At 38.7% G+C, this 21,598-nt stretch overlaps 1 protein-coding gene across 1 annotated transcript in view; it reads left to right on the top strand.

Annotated features, from left to right (window-relative positions):
• Positions 1-21,598, top strand: part of LOC129629705 (IQ domain-containing protein M-like) — a 117,305-nt gene that overhangs the window by 89,995 nt on the left and 5,712 nt on the right. The window contains exons 4-5 of the mRNA XM_055549880.1: positions 8,166-8,248; positions 11,919-12,186. Of these exons, the coding sequence (XP_055405855.1) occupies positions 8,166-8,248; positions 11,919-12,186 (351 nt within the window). The remainder of the gene's footprint in view (positions 1-8,165; positions 8,249-11,918; positions 12,187-21,598) is intronic.

The raw sequence follows: 21,598 nt of genomic DNA on the forward strand, positions 1-21,598 counted from the left end.
GTATTTGTATATGCTTTATTTAAAGTATCCTATAACAGTTATTATATGTTATTAAAATTAATTTCATCTCTTCACTTCTGAAAATGTGACTACTAGAAAATTTTAAATTAGAACTGGGGTACACAATATACTTCATTTAGAGCTGCTCTAGGTTTGGCTTCCCTGGTACCTCAGTTGGTAAAGAATCTACCTGCAATGCAGGAGACCTGGGTTCGATACCTGGGTCAGGAAGATCCCTGGAGAAGGAAATGCCAACCAACTCCAGTATTCTTACCTAAAATTCCAGAGGAGCCAGGCGGGCTACAGTCCATGGGGTCTCAAGAGTTGGACATTTAGCCACTAAGCCACCACTGGACTTGGCAACATTTCAAGTAATCTTAAATTTAGGCTTATGTGGCCTGATTGAGAAACGTTTGGTGCTGAACATGGAGCTGGGATGACTAAGATTTTCTGTTTTGTTATTACCTTCACTTGGCTCCTATATCCAGGCAGTCTGTGATATAGGCCAGTTGACATCTGTCCAGGGTTACAAATATAGAGTGCAGTGTGAATCACTTTAACACTCTTCCTATTTGGATAATACAGCACATTTTTAAAGATGGAAAAGGAGGACAATTAAGGAAGTGGAGGAGGAATGTTCTTGAGCTTAATTTTGTCTTTGGGTCATGCCCGTAATTACTTAAATTAGATTTGAAGGGTTGTTTCTATGAGCTTGGAATTCCTCTACATCTTCTTAGCAACCTAACCCCAGTCTGAGAAATACTACTGTAGTGATTTTTTTTGGGGGGAGGGGTAAATTGTAAAGTCTCCCTGAGGTACATAAGAAAGTTATTAATCATTTATGGTTGCAAAGAGAATAAGACACTTTGCTTAAGGAGAATATAATTGGGGAAGTGAGTAACCTTGTATCTATAAGAGACAACAGAATGCCTTTAAGTTAAAATTGAACAGTTGAGTCTTCATGCAGTATGGGTTGTGGAAAAAATTGTTGAGTGTAGATTTTAGGTGATGAAAAGCTGTATGCCACTTGAAATTTAGATTTTGCTTGGTTTTAAGATTCTTTCTCAAAAGAAATTAGAAATAAATTTTGTTTTCTTAAGAGTCATGGAATTGAATGTAAACTATTTTATTGCAGGTGTCTCTCAGGGCATTTCTTCACTTTCTAGTTTCTACAGCTCTGCGTAAGAGCAAGTTAAAGGCTCCTAGTTCTAGCTTCCCTCTCCCTCTCCTCCTAAGTTTCTCTGGTCCCCCAGCCCTTTGTTTGTTTTGTAATTGTTTGCTGTGTGTTTGTTATTTTTAGCCAAGGAATTTTTTCCTACAAAATAAAACTTAGGAGGAGCTCAGATATGTAAAACAGATAAAGTCTAAGCTGCTCTGAGTAAAGAGGAACCCCCAAGGCAGTGAAATTGATGAAGCACAACTTTAAAACTGCTGCCTGAGTCTGGATTTGATTCATTGTGTTATTTCTCTTGGGATACTTCCTGTTTTAAATCTTACCTCTATTAATACAATGTAAAAAGCCTTATATCTTTAAAGGGAAATTCATACTGAGTGAACTGGCAACAGCAGGTGTTAGTGATGTATGTTGGCCTCTGTGACAGTATGATGCTAAATGTCATGATACTCATTTTCAGTTTTTCTGGTATTAGGCTCTAAGCCCCTGGAAGGCTGGGATACTAAGTTGTCTTATTTATTTCAAGGTGTTTAGCACCAAAACAGCACCTAGGACTTAGTAGATGCTTAGAAAATATGTACTAAACTGAGTCTCATTGAATATGCGTGCTAAGTTGCTTCAGTCATGTCCAACTCTTTGGGACCCTATAGACTGTAGCCCTCCAGGCTCCTCTCTCCAAGGGTTTTCCAGGCAAGAATACTAGAGTGGGCTGCCATTTCCTTCTCAATCATTGAATGTGAGTTAGTGCTTTTTTGTTTTTGTTCAGTCGTTAAGTCGTGTCTGAGTCTTTGTGACCCCGTGGTCTGCAGCATGCCAGGCTTCCCTGTCCTTCATCATCTCCCGGAGTTTGCTCAAACTCATGTCCATTCAGTTGGTGATGCCATCCAACCATCTCATCTTCTGTCACCCTCTTCTCCTGCCCTCAATCTTTCCCAGCATCAGGATCTTTTTCATTGAGTCAGCTCTTTGCATCATGTGGTCAAAGTATTGGTGCTTCAGCACCAGTCCTTCCAATGAATGTTCAAGGTTGATTTCCTTTAGGATTGACTGGTTTGATCTCCTTGCTGTTCCTTGAAAGATTCCCAAGAGTCTTCACCAGCACCACAGTTTGAAAGTATCAATTCTTTGGCACTCACTCTTCTTTCTTTGCTTCCTTCTTGCTTTTTTAACACCTGTGAAATCCAGCACAGGTGTTCAGACACTGACTCTGACTACACAAGCATGGGGGCCTTAGCCATATGGCCATACATCTTTGTGCAGGCAACCTTCTTAGTAAACTGTTGCGAAGTCTCTGAAGAATGCAGCCTGTTTGTAGAAAAAAATGGGAATCCTGTGATTAAGGGCAGTTATTTTGTTATGATTATAAGAAACACATGTTTGTTAGGCCCTCGGTCTTTCTGGATGCAGGAAAGACTTGCTTAATGAAAGACTTGCTTAATCAAGAGATGGCCAGTGGCTCATTCTCTGTCATAGTTTCCGGTGTCTTCACTTCAAATTAACTAGAGCAACTATACAGATTCTATAAAGCATTGAGAGAAATCTGAAGTTCTATGAACTATTAATCACAATAGCATTAAACTGGTGATATATGAAGAGTGAGTTTAAAAAAAGATAAAATAAGTGTAAGAAAATATTTTAGGCTAGTGAAATCACTTGGCATTAGAGATTCATTTTCTTTCTTTATGGTGATATTAATATTTACACTCATGTTTTATATCAGTTTAATATGACTGTTTCAACCTCTTCATGAACTTTATCATAAAATATTAATTATTACTTATAATGACTTTTTATTGCATTTTGGGGATTTAGTAACTTGAAACCAAAGTATGAAGAGATTTCATTATTTGCAAACCTATTCATGAATTAGTTTTGGATAAAAAGGACTATAATAAAACCAGATTCTTTCAAACTAATTTAGAAAGTTGAAATTTATCTTTGTACTATTGAAGTAATGAGGATTGATTAATGAAATTATAAACACTGTTGGGTAAAATTTAGCCCAATGATAGTAAATGATACAACTATAACTACAGTAATAATAATTGGTCACATTTGAAAGTTTATTATGTATCAGGCCCTGTGCTAAATGTGTTGTAACCCAGTCCAATGTAATCTTCAAAACAATTCTGTGCAATATGTATTATTATTATTATCTCTATTTTGCAAGTGAGAAAATGAAGGTTTAAGGACAATAAAATATAGTTCATGAACAAATTGAAATTCAGAGCAAAATAGTACAACTCAGGAATGAGAGCTCTTAAAAATCATTTTATATGCTGTGGATATGTATTTTCAAATAGAGCTTTAATGACAGACTTTTTTTTTTTTTAACAGAGAGGGAGGAGACCTTGACAGCTCCCTTTTAATAATTGAAGTTATAATGCACACTTGAACATGTAAAAGCTGCATGCTTACATACTTATCCCATTGAGAACAAAGAAACAAAAGCCTCAAAGATTATTAACTGGATGAATTCTTAACATCAAAGTTGTTTAATTTGTTTCAATTTTAGATTCATTTGTTGAACATATACTTATCCTTGGATATTATAAAGACAAAGAACACACTATCTTTGCCTTTTCCAAGGCTTTGAGATATGACTTGTCTTGTGATGCCTTCAATATTTAACTCTTTGGTTCAAAGGATACTTGTTCGTGCTGTGAGAAGATCATAACAGCTGCCTCAGGACCTTAGATGACAATGAGGGCCCAGGGCTGCTCATTTGGAGTCAAGCTGCCCATATCTTCGGTAGGACGATCTCTAGATCTGTGTGAAGACGTTCTCATCTGGCGGTGGCTATCCTTCTCTGCCCCTTTAGGAAGATCCCAGGCCTTGTTCTGATGGTGAATACTGAACACACTGGTCAACAAGGAACCCAGCGAGGAAGAAAATGCTGCCTTGGGAATTTAAGCTCTGCTGTCAAAGGCTAAATTTTAGTCATGAAAGGGAAAGCAGAATGGCTCTCTCAGCACATTACAAGAGGGGCAGAATGATTGCTGGCTTGACATGAAAATGTCTTACTCTGTTCAGGATGCCGCAGCAAAATATCATAATGTGGGTGGTTTATAAATAATAAAAATTCATTTCTCATGGTTCTGGAGGGTGGGAAGTCCACGATCATGGCATCAGCAGATTTGAGGTTTGGTGAAGGCCTGCCCCCTCATTAATGGGTGTCTTCTCACCATAACACTCACATGGTGGAAGGGGCTATCTAGTTCTCCAGGTCTCTCTTATAAGGGCACTAATCTCAGTCATGAGGCTCCACTCTCATGCCCTAATCACTTATCCAAAGCCCCACCTCCTAGTACTATCTCATTGGGCATTAAGTTTCAACATATCAATTTTGGGTGGATGTATATACTCAGTTTTAGCAGAAAATGTCAATGAAATGTGAGTACTCCACTAGGGTGACTAGCCATACCTCAGAGGAGTCTCCAGAACTCACAAGGACTGTGTGATAATTAGGAAAAGTAGCAGATGTGTGAAAAAAAAAAAAACAAAAAAAAAAACCCCAAACCAAAAAGCAGCAAGCAATTCTGGAGATCAGCACCTTGTGGGCTTCCAGCATGACTGACTTTAGAAGGCGTTTGGCCTCCCTGTGTCTCAGAGCTTTCCCTGAAAATGAAGATGAGATCATCTCTAAGGTCTTCTGTGGAATGAAAATGCAATGGCTTTTATGAATATACATTTTCACCAAAAACTAATGACTTAATCATTTTACATATTAATATATGAATATTGTTTGTCATGTATGACACATGACAATATTGTAATTATAAGTAGTTGTAGGGGAGTTTTGATTAGTTAGAGGAAGGAAATTAAAGGAGGAAAGGTTGTCTTGAGAGGGGAAAAAAAAGAGGACAGTTTGTGGAGTCACACCTTGCAACAGATCACTGCCTTTGCACTGGGGCCTAAGTGGTCTGGTTAGAAGCCCCTTCAAAATAGATTTCAGTTGAAATTTGGTGTAAGAGACAATTTTAATTCCGTAACTCCTATCTCTTTGATGTGAGAATGGTGCATCCTGTGACTTTGAATGGTGAGATTTATATGAACCATTTTGTGATTTACATGTGACTTTGTGTTCCAATTTATTTGAAGAGTATATCCACTTCTTCACAAGTGTGTGCATGAAGTCTTGGCAACTACTTTTGCAAAGAAGAAAAAAATCCATCAATCGTTGTCCTTAGAAATATGTAGGCAGCCCTGAATGTGAGCAGATACAGTGGCCAATGTGGGAGCACAGGGAGATTTGAATTTGGTGATGACTTTACATACTTTCCATGGGTAAGAGAAAGTGGAGGGGAGAAGATAAGGAGCAAAGGGAGATGCCCTTTCTTTAATAACTGCAGAGTGACAGCCTCATCCCAATGATGGGATATCTTAGTCGATGCTTTCTCTCCTAACCCAGCACTGTTAAAGTGGGTTAAGAGTCTAGCCGTTCCTCCCATTCACTGCTTGGATCTCCCTCCTCAGGATATCACTGCCCCAAAGTAACAGTGGCCAGTGGCCCATGAGTTTGCATGGTGAAAAACAAGGGGAAATTTTGTGAAGGAATAAAGAGTTTACTCCAATGTTTCATTATGAAATTTTCAAACATATAGCAAGCTTGGGTTGTAGGCCTATGGGTATTCCTTTTTTTTTTTTTTAATTTGGAATACCCATAGGCCTACAACCCAGTGCTCACTGCCCATATTTTACGTTATCTGATTTATCACGTATTTATCCATCAAGCAACATACATAGCCTTAGTCAGAATTCAGTATTTCTAAATAGTTTTCTTTTAATGTAAAATGTAGAACAATGAAAAGCAGAGATCTTAATATATATTCACTGAGTTATGATAATGTACCTGTGTAATCTACTGTGTATCAAGATATAGAACATTGTCATCTCCCTGGGAATTTCCTTCATGTCCCTTCTCAGTGAGTCTTGAAGATCACTGTTCTGGGTTTTTCTCCTATATATTAGCTGTATTTCCACTAGAACTTTATTTAAATAGAACCATATAGTATTTGCTTTTTTGACATAATGTTTTTGCTTATATAACATAATGATTTTGAGATTCATTCATGTTGTGATGTATGTCAGTAGTTTGATCCTTTTTTGTTGCTTAGTAGTATTTCAGTGTATGATATACCAGTTTGTCTGCTGTTCTCTTGTTGATCCCCATCTGGCTGTTTCCAATTTGAGTCTATTAAGAATATAGCTGCTTGTGAGCATTCTTGTACAAGTCTTTTGTAAATATGTGTTTCATTCTCTTTGGAAAATACCTAAGAGTGGGATCACTCAGTCACAGGGAAGGTGTATATTAGGTGTATATAAGAAATTGCCATAGCTTTTCCAAACTATCCTATTTTGCACTTTCACTGATGACACATGAGGCTCCAGTAGGTCCACTGCCTCATCAACATTGGCTGTTACCAGTCTTTTTAATTTTAGCCATACTGGTGAGCATGTGGTTGTGTCTGCTATGGTCTCAATGTTTGTGTCCCCCTAAAATTCATATGTTGAAATCCTAATGCACAATGTGATGCTGTTATTGGGGGTTGAGGTCTTTGGTGGGAGGTGATTAGGTCATGATGAGTGCTTATATAAAAGAGGCCCTGGGGACCTTCCTACTCCCTTCCACCATGTAACGATACAAGTAGATGTCTTTGATGAGGAAGAGGGCCCTTCCCTGACCATGCTGCCAATCCTGATCTTGGACTTCCAGCCTCCATAATGGAGAGAAATAAATTTCTGTTGTTTACAAGCTACCTAGTTTCTGATACTTTGTTGTATCAGCCCACACAGACTAAGGTAGTATCTTATTATGGTTTTAATCTGCATGAAGATGGAGTTTCTAAATGCTTAAAATTTGAGTAGGTGAAAAGAAGAGAGAGAAAATCTTGATCCTATGGTTACTTAAAGGAGGTATTGTTAAAGAAATGGGGAGCATACTGGCCAGACTGAAAAGCTGATTTGATAAGTAATATATTGAAATTTTTCTGTGTCCAGGGTAAGAGAAGAAAGCCAAGAAGCACTTATAAACATCAAAATCAGCTAACAGTAAAGGAAATATATAAGGAGGAAATCTTAGACAAGACTAAATTAAGATGATATATTTTATGTACATGCTATAGAATTCTATACATAGCTCTGGGTAAAATGAATAAGAATCTTAGGAAAATAGTTATCATTATAATGCTACCGACTTGAAGGTACATATATTTTTTATTTCAGTGCTGTTTCTACTCGGAGAAGGCAATGGCACCCCACTCCAGTACTCCTGCCTGGAAAATCCCATGGATGGAGGAGCCTGGAAGGCTGCGGTCCATGGGGTCGCTGAGGGTCGGACATGACTGAGCGACTTCACTTCCACTTTTCACTTTCATGCATTGGAGAAGGAAATGGCAACCCACTCCAGTGTTCTTGCCTGGAGAATCCCAGGGATGGGGGAGCCTGGTGGGCTGCCGTCTATGGGGTCACACAGAGTTGGACACGACTGAAGTGACTTAGAAGTAGCAGCAGCTGTTTATACTAAATTAGCTTAAACTTTTGAGTTTTATTTTTCAGTTATAATGTTATCAAGTTATAAGGTAAATACTCTCGAAGAAATGTACAGTCATATTAATTAGTCATCAGATATAGAAACTTGGATAGACTTACTAATAATTTTCGTATTCAAATCATTTGTGTCTTCTATATTTCAAAGCTTTCAGAGATATAGGAGATTTCAGTTCTGTGTGTTTTCTTTGGTCTCCCTGGTTAGGATAATCTAACATTCTGACCATTGTAAGCTAATTTAAGTAAAATATTACATTGAAGGAACATTACGTTAACTTTTTTTGCATTATCTTATAACATTCACTTATATAATTCACATTTTATAATATCCTGCAAGATTCATAACTTTCCAAATTTCAGTTTCATAGTTTTGCCATTTTTGGTTAAGAAAGTACATTAATTACATTAAAAAAAGTAAACCATTTCTCTGTTTCTATTTCAGGTTCTATATTAGAGATTCCCAAGCAAGATTTTTTTCAAGAAGCAAAAACTCTCATTGCTCAACATTATAAGAAAATAAATGAGGTTAGTGTTTTGAATTTAGCTAACATCGTATTTTCCAGGAAACTAATAACAATTTTTGTATACTACAACAATTGTTACAAATGATTGCATGAACCCTAATAGATTTTGAACAGAAGAGAAAATGAAATCCTTACTAGCTATAAAAATTGATTTCATATTGCATTTAAAAATAAAAGATTTTTCAGCTCTACAGGTTATTTAATTACATATATGTTCAGTTTGTACATTTAATTTTTAATGTTTGCTGTTGTTGAATTACAATGGAAGTTTTTGGATTAAATATCTCAAGTAAAGATCCCTCTTTAAACACTGTTGGATGAAGCTAAACTAGAAAACACACTGAGATGTGTCCCTCCTGCGCCACCAGCATGACATACTTACCTGTATCTTTTCCACATCACTTTGTATTAGCACTGTGTACCAGTCTGATTGTTCCTTGAGGGCAGTAGCTGTCTTGTTTGACTGTTGCATCCCTAGCAATGAGTCTTGTGCCTGGCTCGAAAAGTAATTGCTTACTGGCATAGACTGGTAGGGAGGAATGAAAGGGAAAGGGGTGGCAAAGAGATAGGAGAAAAGGGTACAGGATGAAATTTTGGAGGAGAGCACCCAGAGAGGAGATGGGAACTTTGGGGAGCAGTGGCTGTGAGGATGGCCCTTTGGAGAGACAGGTGAGAGAAGGAGATCTAGGATGGATTGCTGTGTGCCACACTGTTCTCTCTTTTGAATATATTTTTTTTTATGTTGGACACATTTTATTTAGTTAGTTTTTAATATTTTAGTTGCATTTGGCTGCACTGGGTCTTCCTTGCTGCTCGTGGGCTTTCTCTAGTTGTGGTGAGCAGGGGCTCCTCTTTGTTGCGGAGTGTGGGCTTCACGTTGCAGCAGCTTCTCTTGCTGTGGAGCGTGGGCTCTAGGGCTCACGGGCTTCAGTAGTTGTGGAGTGTCGGTTTAGTTGCTCTGCAGCATGTGGAATCTTTCCAGACCAGGAATCAAACCTGGGTCTCCTGCATTGGCAGGCTGACTTCTTTTTTTTTTTTTTTAAACTTTTGCTTAACTTTTATTAATAATCACAGTGATATCATTGTTTATTTCAAATACACAGTATGAATTGAGGAATAAACCATAGGAGTTGGAAACACAAACTTCACTTGAAGTGAGCTCAAGCAGTCCTGAATGGTTCTGAACCATTACAAACTTACTTTTGAAGAAATGCATGTTGCTGAACCTGCATGCTGTTGGGGGCTGTCTATGTAAATGGGAACTCCCAAAATTAACTTCCATGTACAACAAAATGTTTGTTAAAGGCTAGGTAACAAAATCATGCTAATATGAAAAGTTGTAAAGCAATACGTTTCTTACATCATTGTTTCTTTGTAAATTTTGTCCACTGAAGAGTCAAGTAGTGTACTATAACACATTTTTTTTCTGTATATAACTTTTTGTTTTGTCCTGGTCCTGGTGCTTGCAATTGACTTAATCTTTCCCTCACTTTTTTAAAATTTTATTTTATTTTTTAACTTTACAATATTGTATTGGTTTTGCCATATATCAAAATGAATCCGCCACAAGTATACATGTGTTCCCCATCCTGAACCCTCCTCCCTCCTCACTCCCCATACCATCCCTCTGGGTCGTCCCAGTGCACCAGCCCCAAGCGTCTAGTATCTTGCATCGAACCTGGACTGGTGACTCGTTTCATATATGATATTATACATGAAAGAAAAAAACACCCCATACTTTTAAATAAAGATTTTAACTTTTTCCACGTTTCCTGTTGAGGGGGAAGAGGATTATATATTTTTCAAAAATTGTGTTTCTGCTGTATGATAAAGAGAATCAGCTATAGGTATACATATATCCCCTCCTTCTTGAGCTTCTCCCATCCCATCCCCACCTTTGGTCACCACAGAGCACCAAGCTGAGCCCCCTGTGCTATCGAGCACGTTCCGACTAGCCGTCTGTTTTACACATGGCAGTACACATCAGTCCTAATCTCCCAACTAATTCCTCCTTGTCTACTCTGTGTCCACCTGTCCGTGCTGTACTTCTGGGTTATTCCTGTCCTGAAAATAGGTTCATCTGTACCATTTCCCTAGATTACACATTTGCACATTAATATATGTGTTTTTCTCTTTCTGACTTACTTTTCTCTGTATGACAGATTCTAGTTTCATCCATGTTTCTATAAATGACCCAATATTGTGCCTATTACAACTAAGTAACATTCCATTGTATATATGTATCCCAGCTTTATCCATTCATCTGTCGATGGACATTTAAGTTGCTACCATATGACTCAGCAACTCCACTACAGAGCATAAACCTTGAGAAAACCATAATTCCAAAAGACACATGCACCCCCAGTGTTCACTGCAGCATCATTTAAAATAGCCAGTACATGAAGGGTTATAATTTTTACACATGCTTGTTTTTAATGGTCCTGTAGGTTGAGACTGACCATAGGTAATTTTAATCTTGTAATCAACATTGTTAACGTTGGTTACTAATTTTTGCCTCTAATCAATTAGAAGTACTTATAAACTGTATGGAGAAGGCAATGGCACCCCACTCCAGTACTCTTGCCTGGAAAATCCCATGGACGGAGGAGCCTGATAGGCTGCAGTCCATGGGGTGGCTAAGAGTCGGACACGACTGAGCGACTTCCCTTCCACTTTTCAGTTTCATGCATTGGAGAAGGACATGGCAACCCACTCTAGTGTTCTTGCCTGGAGAATCCCAGGGACGGGGGAGCCTGGTGGGCTGCCATCTCTGGGGTTGCACAGAGTCGGACACGACTGAAGTGACTTAGCAGCATAAATTGTATGGATTTCAGTGGTAGGCATGTGAAAAGTTTACACTCTTCAGAGTTAGATAGCTGTGCCTTAGAACCTTCACCTACTTTTAGAATTTTGTCTAATAATAACAGGACAATATCCTACCTTTGGTTGCTTGATAAAATATAATACCAGTGTACTGAAACTTCCTTATTGGCATTTTGAGTTGGCATCTGTTTACTTTGTATGAACCTTTTCCTGTAGGGAGGAGAAGAGCCTTAGCTCTATCTATGGGCTAGAGAATTACTAGACTAGAACAATTGTAATTGTTTGGATAACTGCCTCTCAGAGACCTGGGACTATATTATTTTCTATTGCTCAGGTAGTCAAAATTAGTAAGCAATTAAGTGATTGCAAGGATCTAAAATACATATCCAATTAGTAATATGCTTTCATTAAGAACCTATGTCCATGTGTAAGCAGTTATTTCTGATTCAACAGAGAATTTTGAGGATGTTACCATTTTTTTTTTCTGACATTTGGAGATTCTCCAAAGATGGTTGAAAATGAATTCTTATTTGTCTATTTGAAAATTTCTATTTTAAAATTGACTTTAAAGCTGTATTAGAAAATATCACATTTGAGGAAAGCATCACTATTTAAAAATTTATATATATATTTTAAATGGAATATAACACGCTCGTAAAGGGCTTTTAGAGAACAATGAAAGATAACATCTACTTTATCTGAGTATTGTCATGTGCTTTAAGTAAATGTCTTATACAGTAAAGTACTTTGTAAAATATATTTAGTGGATATAATTTTATTAATTTATTGCCAAATTTATTACCTAGTTTTATACAGTTAAATTTAATTAAATTTATTTTTGTTTATAGAATAAAGTTCCAGGTACTTCTATAAATGTCTTTAGAAATAAACATCAGAAACCAAAATCTACCAAATTCATACCTTTGGAGATCAAAAAAAAGGAAACACTTGATGCGGTCCAAGAACTTCAGGCAGCATACAAAAGGATTTGTTTTCCCAAGGACCGTTCCAAAAGTGGACCTTCTGAGGAGCCTCCACAATGGACTGCTTTCAATGAGCCATACATTTTTAATATAAAAAAGAAACACAAGGAGCCTATAGATCTAATTGTGAAAGGTAAGTTTTTTGGTGGGGCAAAGAAGTTCAGCAAGCCATCAGGCAGAATTATTTGCTTATGGTGTGCTTGTAATGAAATTTCTACCTTTAAACAAAACCCCACATTTTAAATGCTAGCACTGAAAGGTAGGGAGGCATGTTTGGAAGAGCTGCTAACCTCTGAGAGCCACCAGAAGGTGAAAAGAAGGCATCCTCGTGGAAAGAGGAATGCAGAGGAACAGAATGGGTTGACCACTTCTTCCAGTAGACACAGTTCCTAGAGCAGGCAGAGGCTCATGGCTCTGGGGTCTGTTGTTGAGTGGGGTAGCTAGCGTAGGTGAGCTATTCATGAGGCTGTTACCCCAAGACCGTAAAAGGATTTGGGGGAGGTATAGAGTTTCCTTTAGGACCTATTGTGGTAAAGGTTTCTTCTTTATCAAGATTTCAGTAAAGTGGAACCTGGAGGTCTATTTAAGCAGAGTAATACTGTTTTCTGAGACTAATGTGTTTTCCTGGCCAGAATAAATGACCTCTCAAAATACATTTCTAGTTATAAACTTTCATAACTTCATCTACATTTCCCTGTTTTGCTATTGCTTATTATGTTATTCCTTCATTTGAATTTTTTTCACTCAATGAGTGCCTGCCCTGTGTCAGGCAGTGTGTTAGGAGTTGAAAACACGAAGCTTAAAAGGCTCAGAGAGTAGTGGCGGGGACAGATACTTGGGTAATTTATTATTCTGACAACTGCTGGAATATAGTTGGTGCAAGTGATTACGGAGGAGTAACCAACCAGATGCCAGAGGGAAAATTTCTCAGGCGAGATCTCATTAGAAATGGGTTTTAAGGAGAAGGTCATTAAAGGTAAGTGGGAACAGGAGAGGCCATTTGGATCCGTGGAAGAGCCAAAGGACAAAAGAAAGTGCTATGTCTTGGGGAAGGAGAGATTTGGTAAGAAATGAAGTTGCGGAGATGGGTGAGACTAGGTTTTGATGTGATTATAATAGCAGACCCAGGAGTTGACCCATGTGTATTCGAGAGCCAATCATGATATTAAAGCTGGGAGATGGGGAAGGAGTGAAGTATGACTACTTCTCTCTGTCAAGAAAAATAAAACTGGCAGTAGAGCCTGTGGAGCGAATGGTGGCAGAGAGAGACGAGAGGAGGCTGCACAGGAAAGAGATGGTCCACGTAAGAGATGGCAGGGCCTAAAGTAGAGCAGGAGTGATGCATGAAGTGTCCAGGGATTTATTGCAGTGTTTCTCAGTGTAGTGTTCAGAACACTAGTTGTGAGTGATTCACCTTGACACAAGGGTTCTTTGGTTAGATAAGTTTGAAAAATGCATTTGCTTCTTGGAGATTCATATTGAAGATTAATATATTGAAAGCTCTAAGAAATACTACAGGAAAGAAATCTGTTTAATGTTTTTAACCTGCCTATCACCAATTTGTTTAACCAAAGAATTCCCCAAGAAAGATACTTAGGTTTCTAGATGGGAAAACCTAACAGGTATCATTAAGGGAATTCAGAGGGAAAAGCAGATTTAGGGCAGGTGGAGACAGGAATGGGAAAGATAACCAATTCAATTGTGCTGCTAAGTCATTTCAGTCGTGTCCGACTCTGTGTGGCCCCATAGATGGCAGCCCACCAGGCTCCCCCACCCCTGGGATTCTCCAGGCAAGAACACTGGTTGCCATTTCCTTCTCCAATGTATGGAAGTGAAAAGTGAAAGTGAAGTCACTCAGTCGTGTTCGACTTTTAGCGACCCCATGGACTGTAGCCTACCAGGCTCCTCCGCCCATGGGATTTTCCAGGCAAGAGTACTGGAGTGGGGTGCCATTGCCTTCTTGAATTCAGTTGTAGACCTGTTCAATAGACATGCATTGGGAGATAAACAGTTGGAAGTTGGAAATGGAGCTACTTAGAAAGAACCAGGTTAAGACTGAAGGTTTATGTTGGGGATCACTGCCATACATGAACCATTGTGGGGTTCTGCACTGTTCAACCAACATTTATTTACTCTGGGAGAGATATAGAGATAAAAGATGTTACTTGCCGTCAAGAATTTCAAATTTCATATATGTAATTTGTGTGCAGTTGGATGAAGGAGGATAAATAGGTGATTATAGTATAGTATGACTGACTGTAATACAAACCAGTGCTACTGTTTGAAGTCAATTGGAAATATACCTGATTCAGATTTAGTAATAGGGATGGATTCCCAGGAGATTTAAAGTCTGATAAATTTTGAAGGATGAATAAGTGTTAACTCAAGAAGGAAGAAAGGTACTATGAGAGTCAAGCATCTACATCATAATGAGTATCTGAGAAAGTGATGATAATGTACTTGAGGGAACTAAAATAATTTTAAATAACTGATATGAGGCTTGGGGACTTAGAGATGAGACCAGCAGAACATTGAAATTTAACCTAAAAGTAATCCAGATGTTTTACAGAACAGTTGCAGTGATCACATTTGCATTTGAGAACATATCGTGGCAGTAGAGGTGAGGTGGGATGAATTTTGACGACACAGAGACCAATGAGGAGATAGTAATTCTCATAAGCAAGGATGATTTATATTACATTAGTGGCATTGGGGATAGAAGTGAGGGGAGAGATTTTAGACATATTTGAAAAGTAGAGTTATCTAGATTTGGTCAACAATAAGGTGGAACATCAGACATAGAGAAGGGCTGTGGGATTCATGGGCTTAGTGATACTAAGCGGCACCATGGAAACAGATTGAATTAAAGAGTTGGAGATGCATTCTTATGTAATGGTGAAACTGCCACCAGCAATAAGTTGAAATCTAAACTGTGTACATACCGAGCTTTGTAGCTCTAGGTGAAGAAGTTAGGAGGAAATAGCATTACTAAAATGTGTTGGTGGTTTTGGTTGCCTTTGGGAAGTTTTTATTATAAAAGAGAGATGAACTGAGAAAACGATTGGCTGGTTTGCAAGCAGAAATGAGAGAGCATAGAGAGGCACCAAGTATTTGGGCCCTTGGTTTTGAGAAAGTACATACTAAGATTTATCATTGTAGCAAAAATCAGATTAATGATATGTTTTTACCAACCCAGGCCATTGTTGCAGGTAATCCAAAGGCACTAAGTATTAAGTTGAGAGACTAAATCAGGAGATAGAGAAGTGAAGATACAAGGGAGATTTTAAAACTATGTCTAAAAAAAGAGCTTTGAATGCGGTTATTGGTGTGCAGAATTGGATGAAAATAGGTTAAAATATCTACCAAATATTTTAGAGAATTTCATTGCTGAAGAAACCATGAACCTTGATTTAATTGAATATTCAAGAGTAAAGTAGCCTGGCTTTATCTGAAAGTGTATCACAAAAGCTATACAGTCTCCAAGGAGAATAACAGCAATATGTGGCCCAGGTGCAAAGAAAAACTTCTCAGAGTGGATCCAGGGGGCACTAAGCAAATGAACAAGGGAGTGCCTCTCAGAACAGAATCCTTGTCTACTCAGGGGACTTCTCAGCGCCTCCCCAGCAGGATTCTATAACTTTCTTTGGCCTAATGATTGCTCCACTGCTGGATTTTATGTGCTTCCGGGGAAAGGTGGAAATAATTTATGAATTTGGTACACATTGTTACTAGACCAGAAGGAGCCACATCTGGGCCTGATGGAGAAGATTACAAACAGCCAGAGTTCCTGGGCTCTGAGCTGGATGCAGTGCTTTGTTGAAACTTTGGGTTGTCTCCTTTGTGTCCTGTCAAGGTATAAAAATGAATGGATATTTGATGTGCAAAAGGACAGACTATGTGGAGACTGGCTAGATGCTTATTATATCCTTTTTTCCCTGAGTACTTGGCTTTGATACACTCCTCACTTCCCTTGTAGTTAGGAGGAGCTATCTGATTGAGATTTGGCTCAATGGATTATAGCTGGAAGTGCTGCACATCCATAAAAAATGTCTCTCTGGTGTTTGTCTCTCAACATGACTCCCCCCATTTTCAAGCATAAGGTCTCTTTTTCAACATTCTTAAAACAATTTCAGTTTCATTCATGGGAGAGTGATCAAAGTGCTTTTAGTATCTGTTGATCAAAAAGCTTTTCCTCAGACATGGTGTAAATATACAGAGGTTGATGAGTGAGAAAAAAATGATCATAACTTGTTCCCTCACGGAACTTGTAGTCTAGGAAAAACAGATAGTAATTAAATTGTCACCTGTATTTGGATTGAGAGTATACAACACGTGAATTGGACCAGGTCTGGGGATCAACAAAGGCATCCTAGAGGAAATGTCATTTGAACTAAGTATGAGAAATGGGAAAGAATTTCTCAGACAAGGAGTAATTCCTGCTTGGAGTTCTGGGTCTATATGCAATGGCCCAAGTGAGGGAAACACAGAAGTGCTTTCAAAAAGTGCAGAAAGAATAGCCACACCTATTCTCCTCATAGTTCCGATGCGGAGCTGAAGAGAGGTCAGCCTCGGCTGTCAGAAAAGCAGAACCTTGTCAGTGACGTGCCAGGAAATGTTCAGCAACTGGTGTGGGGGAGGAGGGAGGAAGCTCCATGTGCAGCTTTTGCCCATTTCCATGTATAAGTACTCTCACGTAGCCAGTTTCAAGCCACTGATGTGATACCACTGATCACGGGAGTCGGGACGAGATGCATACCATTTGCTCTCTGGAGCATTTCTGGCAAACCCTGTTCACACAGTCTGAGCTCCTCTGGGCTCACTTCCTGTGTCCGCTCCTGCTGTGGTGAGGTTCCTGCCCCAGGCTTCCCCAGCGCCTTCCTGGCTTGAGACACCTACAAGAATGGGCTCACCTGTCACACAGGAGGAGCTGGGAAGGGAGGGTGAGGGCCGGTGGATAAACACTTCCTCCTTTCTTTGCCAGGGCAGAAGAGTCTGCCCTGTCTCAGTTACATTCTGTAAACCTTCTCAGAAGGTCCCAAATAATTAAGCACCCAGATTCTTGTTGTGGTTGTCAACTCAGAAAAGGATTCTTACATTAGTTCTCCTTTTTTTCCTCCCCCTCACCCCCACTTTTCATTCCTGATCCCTGAACTCATATCCTTAAAATGATCTCTTAAAAATATTTTGGTGGCAAGTTGTCAGTACTTGTCAAAAGATTAGGGGTGGAGTGTGAGGGAAAGAAAAATGAAGGGTGATTCTTAGGCTTTAGGCTTGATGAACTGAAAGATAAGAATCGCCATTTTCTGAGATGGGGGGAGAGAGAGATGTAGTTTTGGAACAGGCAGAAACCCAGAGTTGAGATTTAGGCACGTTATGTTGAGGTTCTTAGTGTACACATATATAAATGAAAATGTCCACTAGACTAGACTACTGTGCTCTAGACTACTGTCTAATAGATAGTCTGTTATGTAATTGTGGGTGCATAAGAAAGCTTCCCTGGTGGCTCAGAGGTTAAAGCATGTGCCTGCAATGCGGGAGACCTGGGTTCCATCCCTGGGTTGGGAAGATCCCCTGGAGAAGGAAATGGCAACCCACTCCAGTATTCTTGTCTGGAGAATCCCATGGACAGAGGAGCCTGGTGGGCTACAGTCCACGGGGTCACAAAGAGTCGGACACAACTGAGAGACTTCATTTTCACTTTCCAAGAAAGATTGGAGTCATTAACGTGGATATCTATGTCCAATAGAAATGTAATAAGAGCTACAAAAGTTGTAATTGAAAATTTCCTTGTGGCCACATTAAAAAGTAAAAAAGAAGCAGGTAAAACTAATTTCAATAATAGATTTATTTAACCTAATATATCAAAATATGATCATTTAATAGTTAACATAAAAATTATTAAGGAGATATTTTGTTTTTTTTTTTAACCCCAATTCTCCTAAATCCAGTGTGTGTTATAGAAATTGGATTAACCACATTTTAGTTATTCAGTAGATACAGACGATGAGTGGCTCCTGCATTGGACAATAGAGGTGTAGATTTTATTTGTAATCATAGACTTAGAGACATCATCTAAGAAGTAAATGTAGGTAGAGAAAAAAAATCCAAGGACTAAGTCCTGGCAGTTTCCAGTATTTGGAGATCAGAAAGAGGAGTACCCAGCAAAGAAGTGGGAATGAACAGATAGGAGGGAGGTCAGAGAGTGTGAAATATGTTATTCATGGTTCAGTCAGGGAGGAGGAAGGCTTAGACAGGAGGAGCAAAGGAAGAAGAGTTCTCAGGATCTCTTAGAGAAGGTGAGTAAGCCTTCCTTATGATGGTCTGTCTCTTTGGGGGATTGTCTTTTTTGTTATCATTCAGTTGTTCAGTTGTGCCCAGTTCTTTGCGACTCCATGAACGGCAGCATGCCAGGCTTCCCTATCCTTCACTATCTGCCGGAGTTGAGTCAGTGATGCCATCCAACCATCTCATCCTCTGCTGCCCCCTGCTCCTCCTGCCCTCAATCTTTCCCAACATCAGCCTCTTTTCCAATGAGTCAGCTGTTCGTATCAGGTGGCCAAAGTGTTGGAGTTTCAGCTTTAGCATCAGTCCTCAAATGAATATTCAGGGTTGATTTCTTTTAGGATGGACTGGTTGTCATCATGAGGTCAAGTTTTTGAGGGATGGAGAGTGTGAGAAAGAAGTGAAGGAGGACACTGGTCCTCTTGACTTTTTATTACAGGCTATGGTGAAATCAGAGACATTTTACTAGGAAAGTCTGCATGTGTCCCACCATACAGCTGTGAAGTGCTGATCTCAGAGTTTGTATTTGAATTAAAATTGCAATCTATTTCTCCAGGTTCTTATCTCAAAAATGTATATTAAGTCTGTAACTTGGATCTATTTTTTAAACACATTGCCAATATTCACTTCGATGTGAATGGATGCATGATGGAAGATATCAGTCACATTAATTCTAGAACTTGATTAAAGTTTGTGAGATTAGAAAGAAAAGTGAGTCCTGTGTGTGGCGTCTGTGTGCCTTTCACTCATGCTGCACTGAAGAATTGGGTTGTGTTACCTTCGAGAAGCTGAACATCTTACGTGAGGACAGGCCACACATCCCTTGAATTTGATCCAAGGATATCAACTTTAAAAATACACTGCAGCAATTATAATGTCACATATCTTTAGTAAATATGTTCCCTGTGCTTGCTTGTACTGCATGCTTGTATTTTTCTTAACAGAGCAAAATAAAAAATATGAAATGATTTTCTTTCTGAGCACATACATACTCTATAGCGCTGCTTAACCAGTTTCTGTTGTCATACTGCCAGCAGCTTATGGGTCTTGATCGTTAAAAGTCACATGTAAAAGTCACTTTTTTTTAATGTAAATATAGTTCCCATATATTACATTATATTCATCTGCTTACGCATTCCCTTGGGAGCAAAAAATACTGAGGTCTAATTTGAGTCATTTAAATTTGAAAACAGATTTCAGTTAATCTCAGTAAGATTTCATCATATTCATGTCAAACAAGTATATTTAGGGAACATTGGGTTGTTCCTTAGCCAACTTGGAAAGGAATAGATGTGTGTGTGTGTGCGTGTGTGTTTGTTCTTTGGTCAGATCGCAAATCTATTCCTTTAAATATAAAATGAAGGAATAGTAAATTTTGATAGTGCTTTAAAATAACGAAGGCTAGAAAGTACTGGAGGAAACCATAAGGGAAAGGGACTCAGTGTCATGTTTGTTTGCCCGTAGTGGTGACAAGTTACCAAACAGTATTTTGATCAACAATGTTTAGGATATCTTTTATTTTGTATTTTGATGATTTTAAGTATACATAGAATGTTAACAAATATATTAAAACTGGATTTTTTACGTGTTCCCACAAAATTATTTGGAGGAACTGAAGACCAGGTTCCATAACAATTTATAAGAAACGTGGAAACTAGAGATTTTTTAATGAAGTGGAAAATTAAATTGAATTTGGTATTACAAAATAATTTGATTTTGGAAGCTTTGAAACTTGAAATATACTAGTCTTCCTCCCTGTATACAAACAGACTCAGTAATTTCTAAATGAGGGAATAAATTTGGATAATATCTTTAGAGAGCATTATACAGAGCATTTTGTAAGTATTTCTTTGCTTCTCTTCATTTCTTCCTGCCTCAGATATCTATGCTTCTTCCATTTCTTGTCAGGAATTTTCTTTTGCTTGTCTATGCTATTGAAGAAAGAAGTTCAACAGAATTCTTAATATTAGCAAATGATTATAATTATATAATTGTGCAACCAATGTCTTGATCACAGTCCATTCTAACTTATGCTTTTTCTCTTTGGATTGGCCGGGGATCTCTGAAATGGAAAGGTGCAGGATGGAGACCTAAAGTAAGACCGAAGACTTACTCCATGCCTCTGGAGTAACATGGCTTACCACATTGAAATAGCCACAGTTCATAACTTTTAATAAGTTAATAGCATCTTACTAGGAGAATTATTAAAACATTATAAAGGATTTAGAGACAGTAGAAATGCATTCTTCTAAACATCTACCTTCTACTAATTTTCTTACGAGTCCAGAGGACAACTTAGGGAGACCAGAAATCTTAGGCTACAGTAGTGACTTTCAGAAATTTTCTGATTAAGTACATTTGTCCCATGTTTTGCATTTGACAAGGAACATAGGCAGAGAAGAGTTCAGAGGCTACTGACCTATTTTCCAGTGGGCTAAGCTTCCCTGGTGGCACTAGTGGTAAAGAACCTGCCTGCCAATACAGGAGACTTAAGGGACAATCCCTGGGTCAGGGAGATCCCCTGGAGAAGGAAATGGCAAACCACTCTAGTATTCTTGCCTGGAGAATCTCATGGACAGAGGAGCCTGCTGGGCTATAGTCCATTGGTTGCAAAGAGTTGGACACGACTGAAATGACTTAGCATACCTGGGGTCCTCCCTAGGTCATTGTACATAAAGTTTTGTGTACAAGTAAATAATACCAGCTTCTCTGAGGAAGTACAGTGAGAGCAGTTCATGGTGTCCTAGAAATGGTTTCCTATTTGTAGTGAAATCCTCCTTCAGTAGACATTCATCGTTTTGGGCCTCTTGACATCCTTTAAACTGACCTCTGGTAGCAGAACTCTGATTTGACTTTGGAGAAATGCCCCTCCCATTACAAGTTTGTGCAGAGTGGGGAAGGCTGTCCCTCTGCCCTCTAACTCCAGAGCTGGCATGTGATTCGGGCACAGCCAGTGAGAAGAACTGATTCTCCTGGCTGCAGGGAGAGGTGGAGTGATTGGATTTAAATCAGCATGGATGATAAGAGCTTGAGGTACTTGAGAACACAGCAAGGAATTCTAGAATAAAGTCAGTATGGAAGAATGAGCTGAATGATGCAGAGACATCAAACCCTGATGACATTGTATGAGCCTCTTATCTAAGCTTTGCTGAAAACAAATGTTACTTGGATTTTTCAGTTTGTATAAATTTGTGATTTCTTCCCTTTTGACAAAGCAGCATAGTTTAGTGACTCCATGGGACATAGGAGTTCAATGACCTAGA

The sequence above is a fragment of the Bubalus kerabau genome, chromosome 16 (assembly GCF_029407905.1).
Source record: "Bubalus kerabau isolate K-KA32 ecotype Philippines breed swamp buffalo chromosome 16, PCC_UOA_SB_1v2, whole genome shotgun sequence".
NCBI lineage: Eukaryota > Metazoa > Chordata > Mammalia > Artiodactyla > Bovidae > Bubalus > Bubalus kerabau.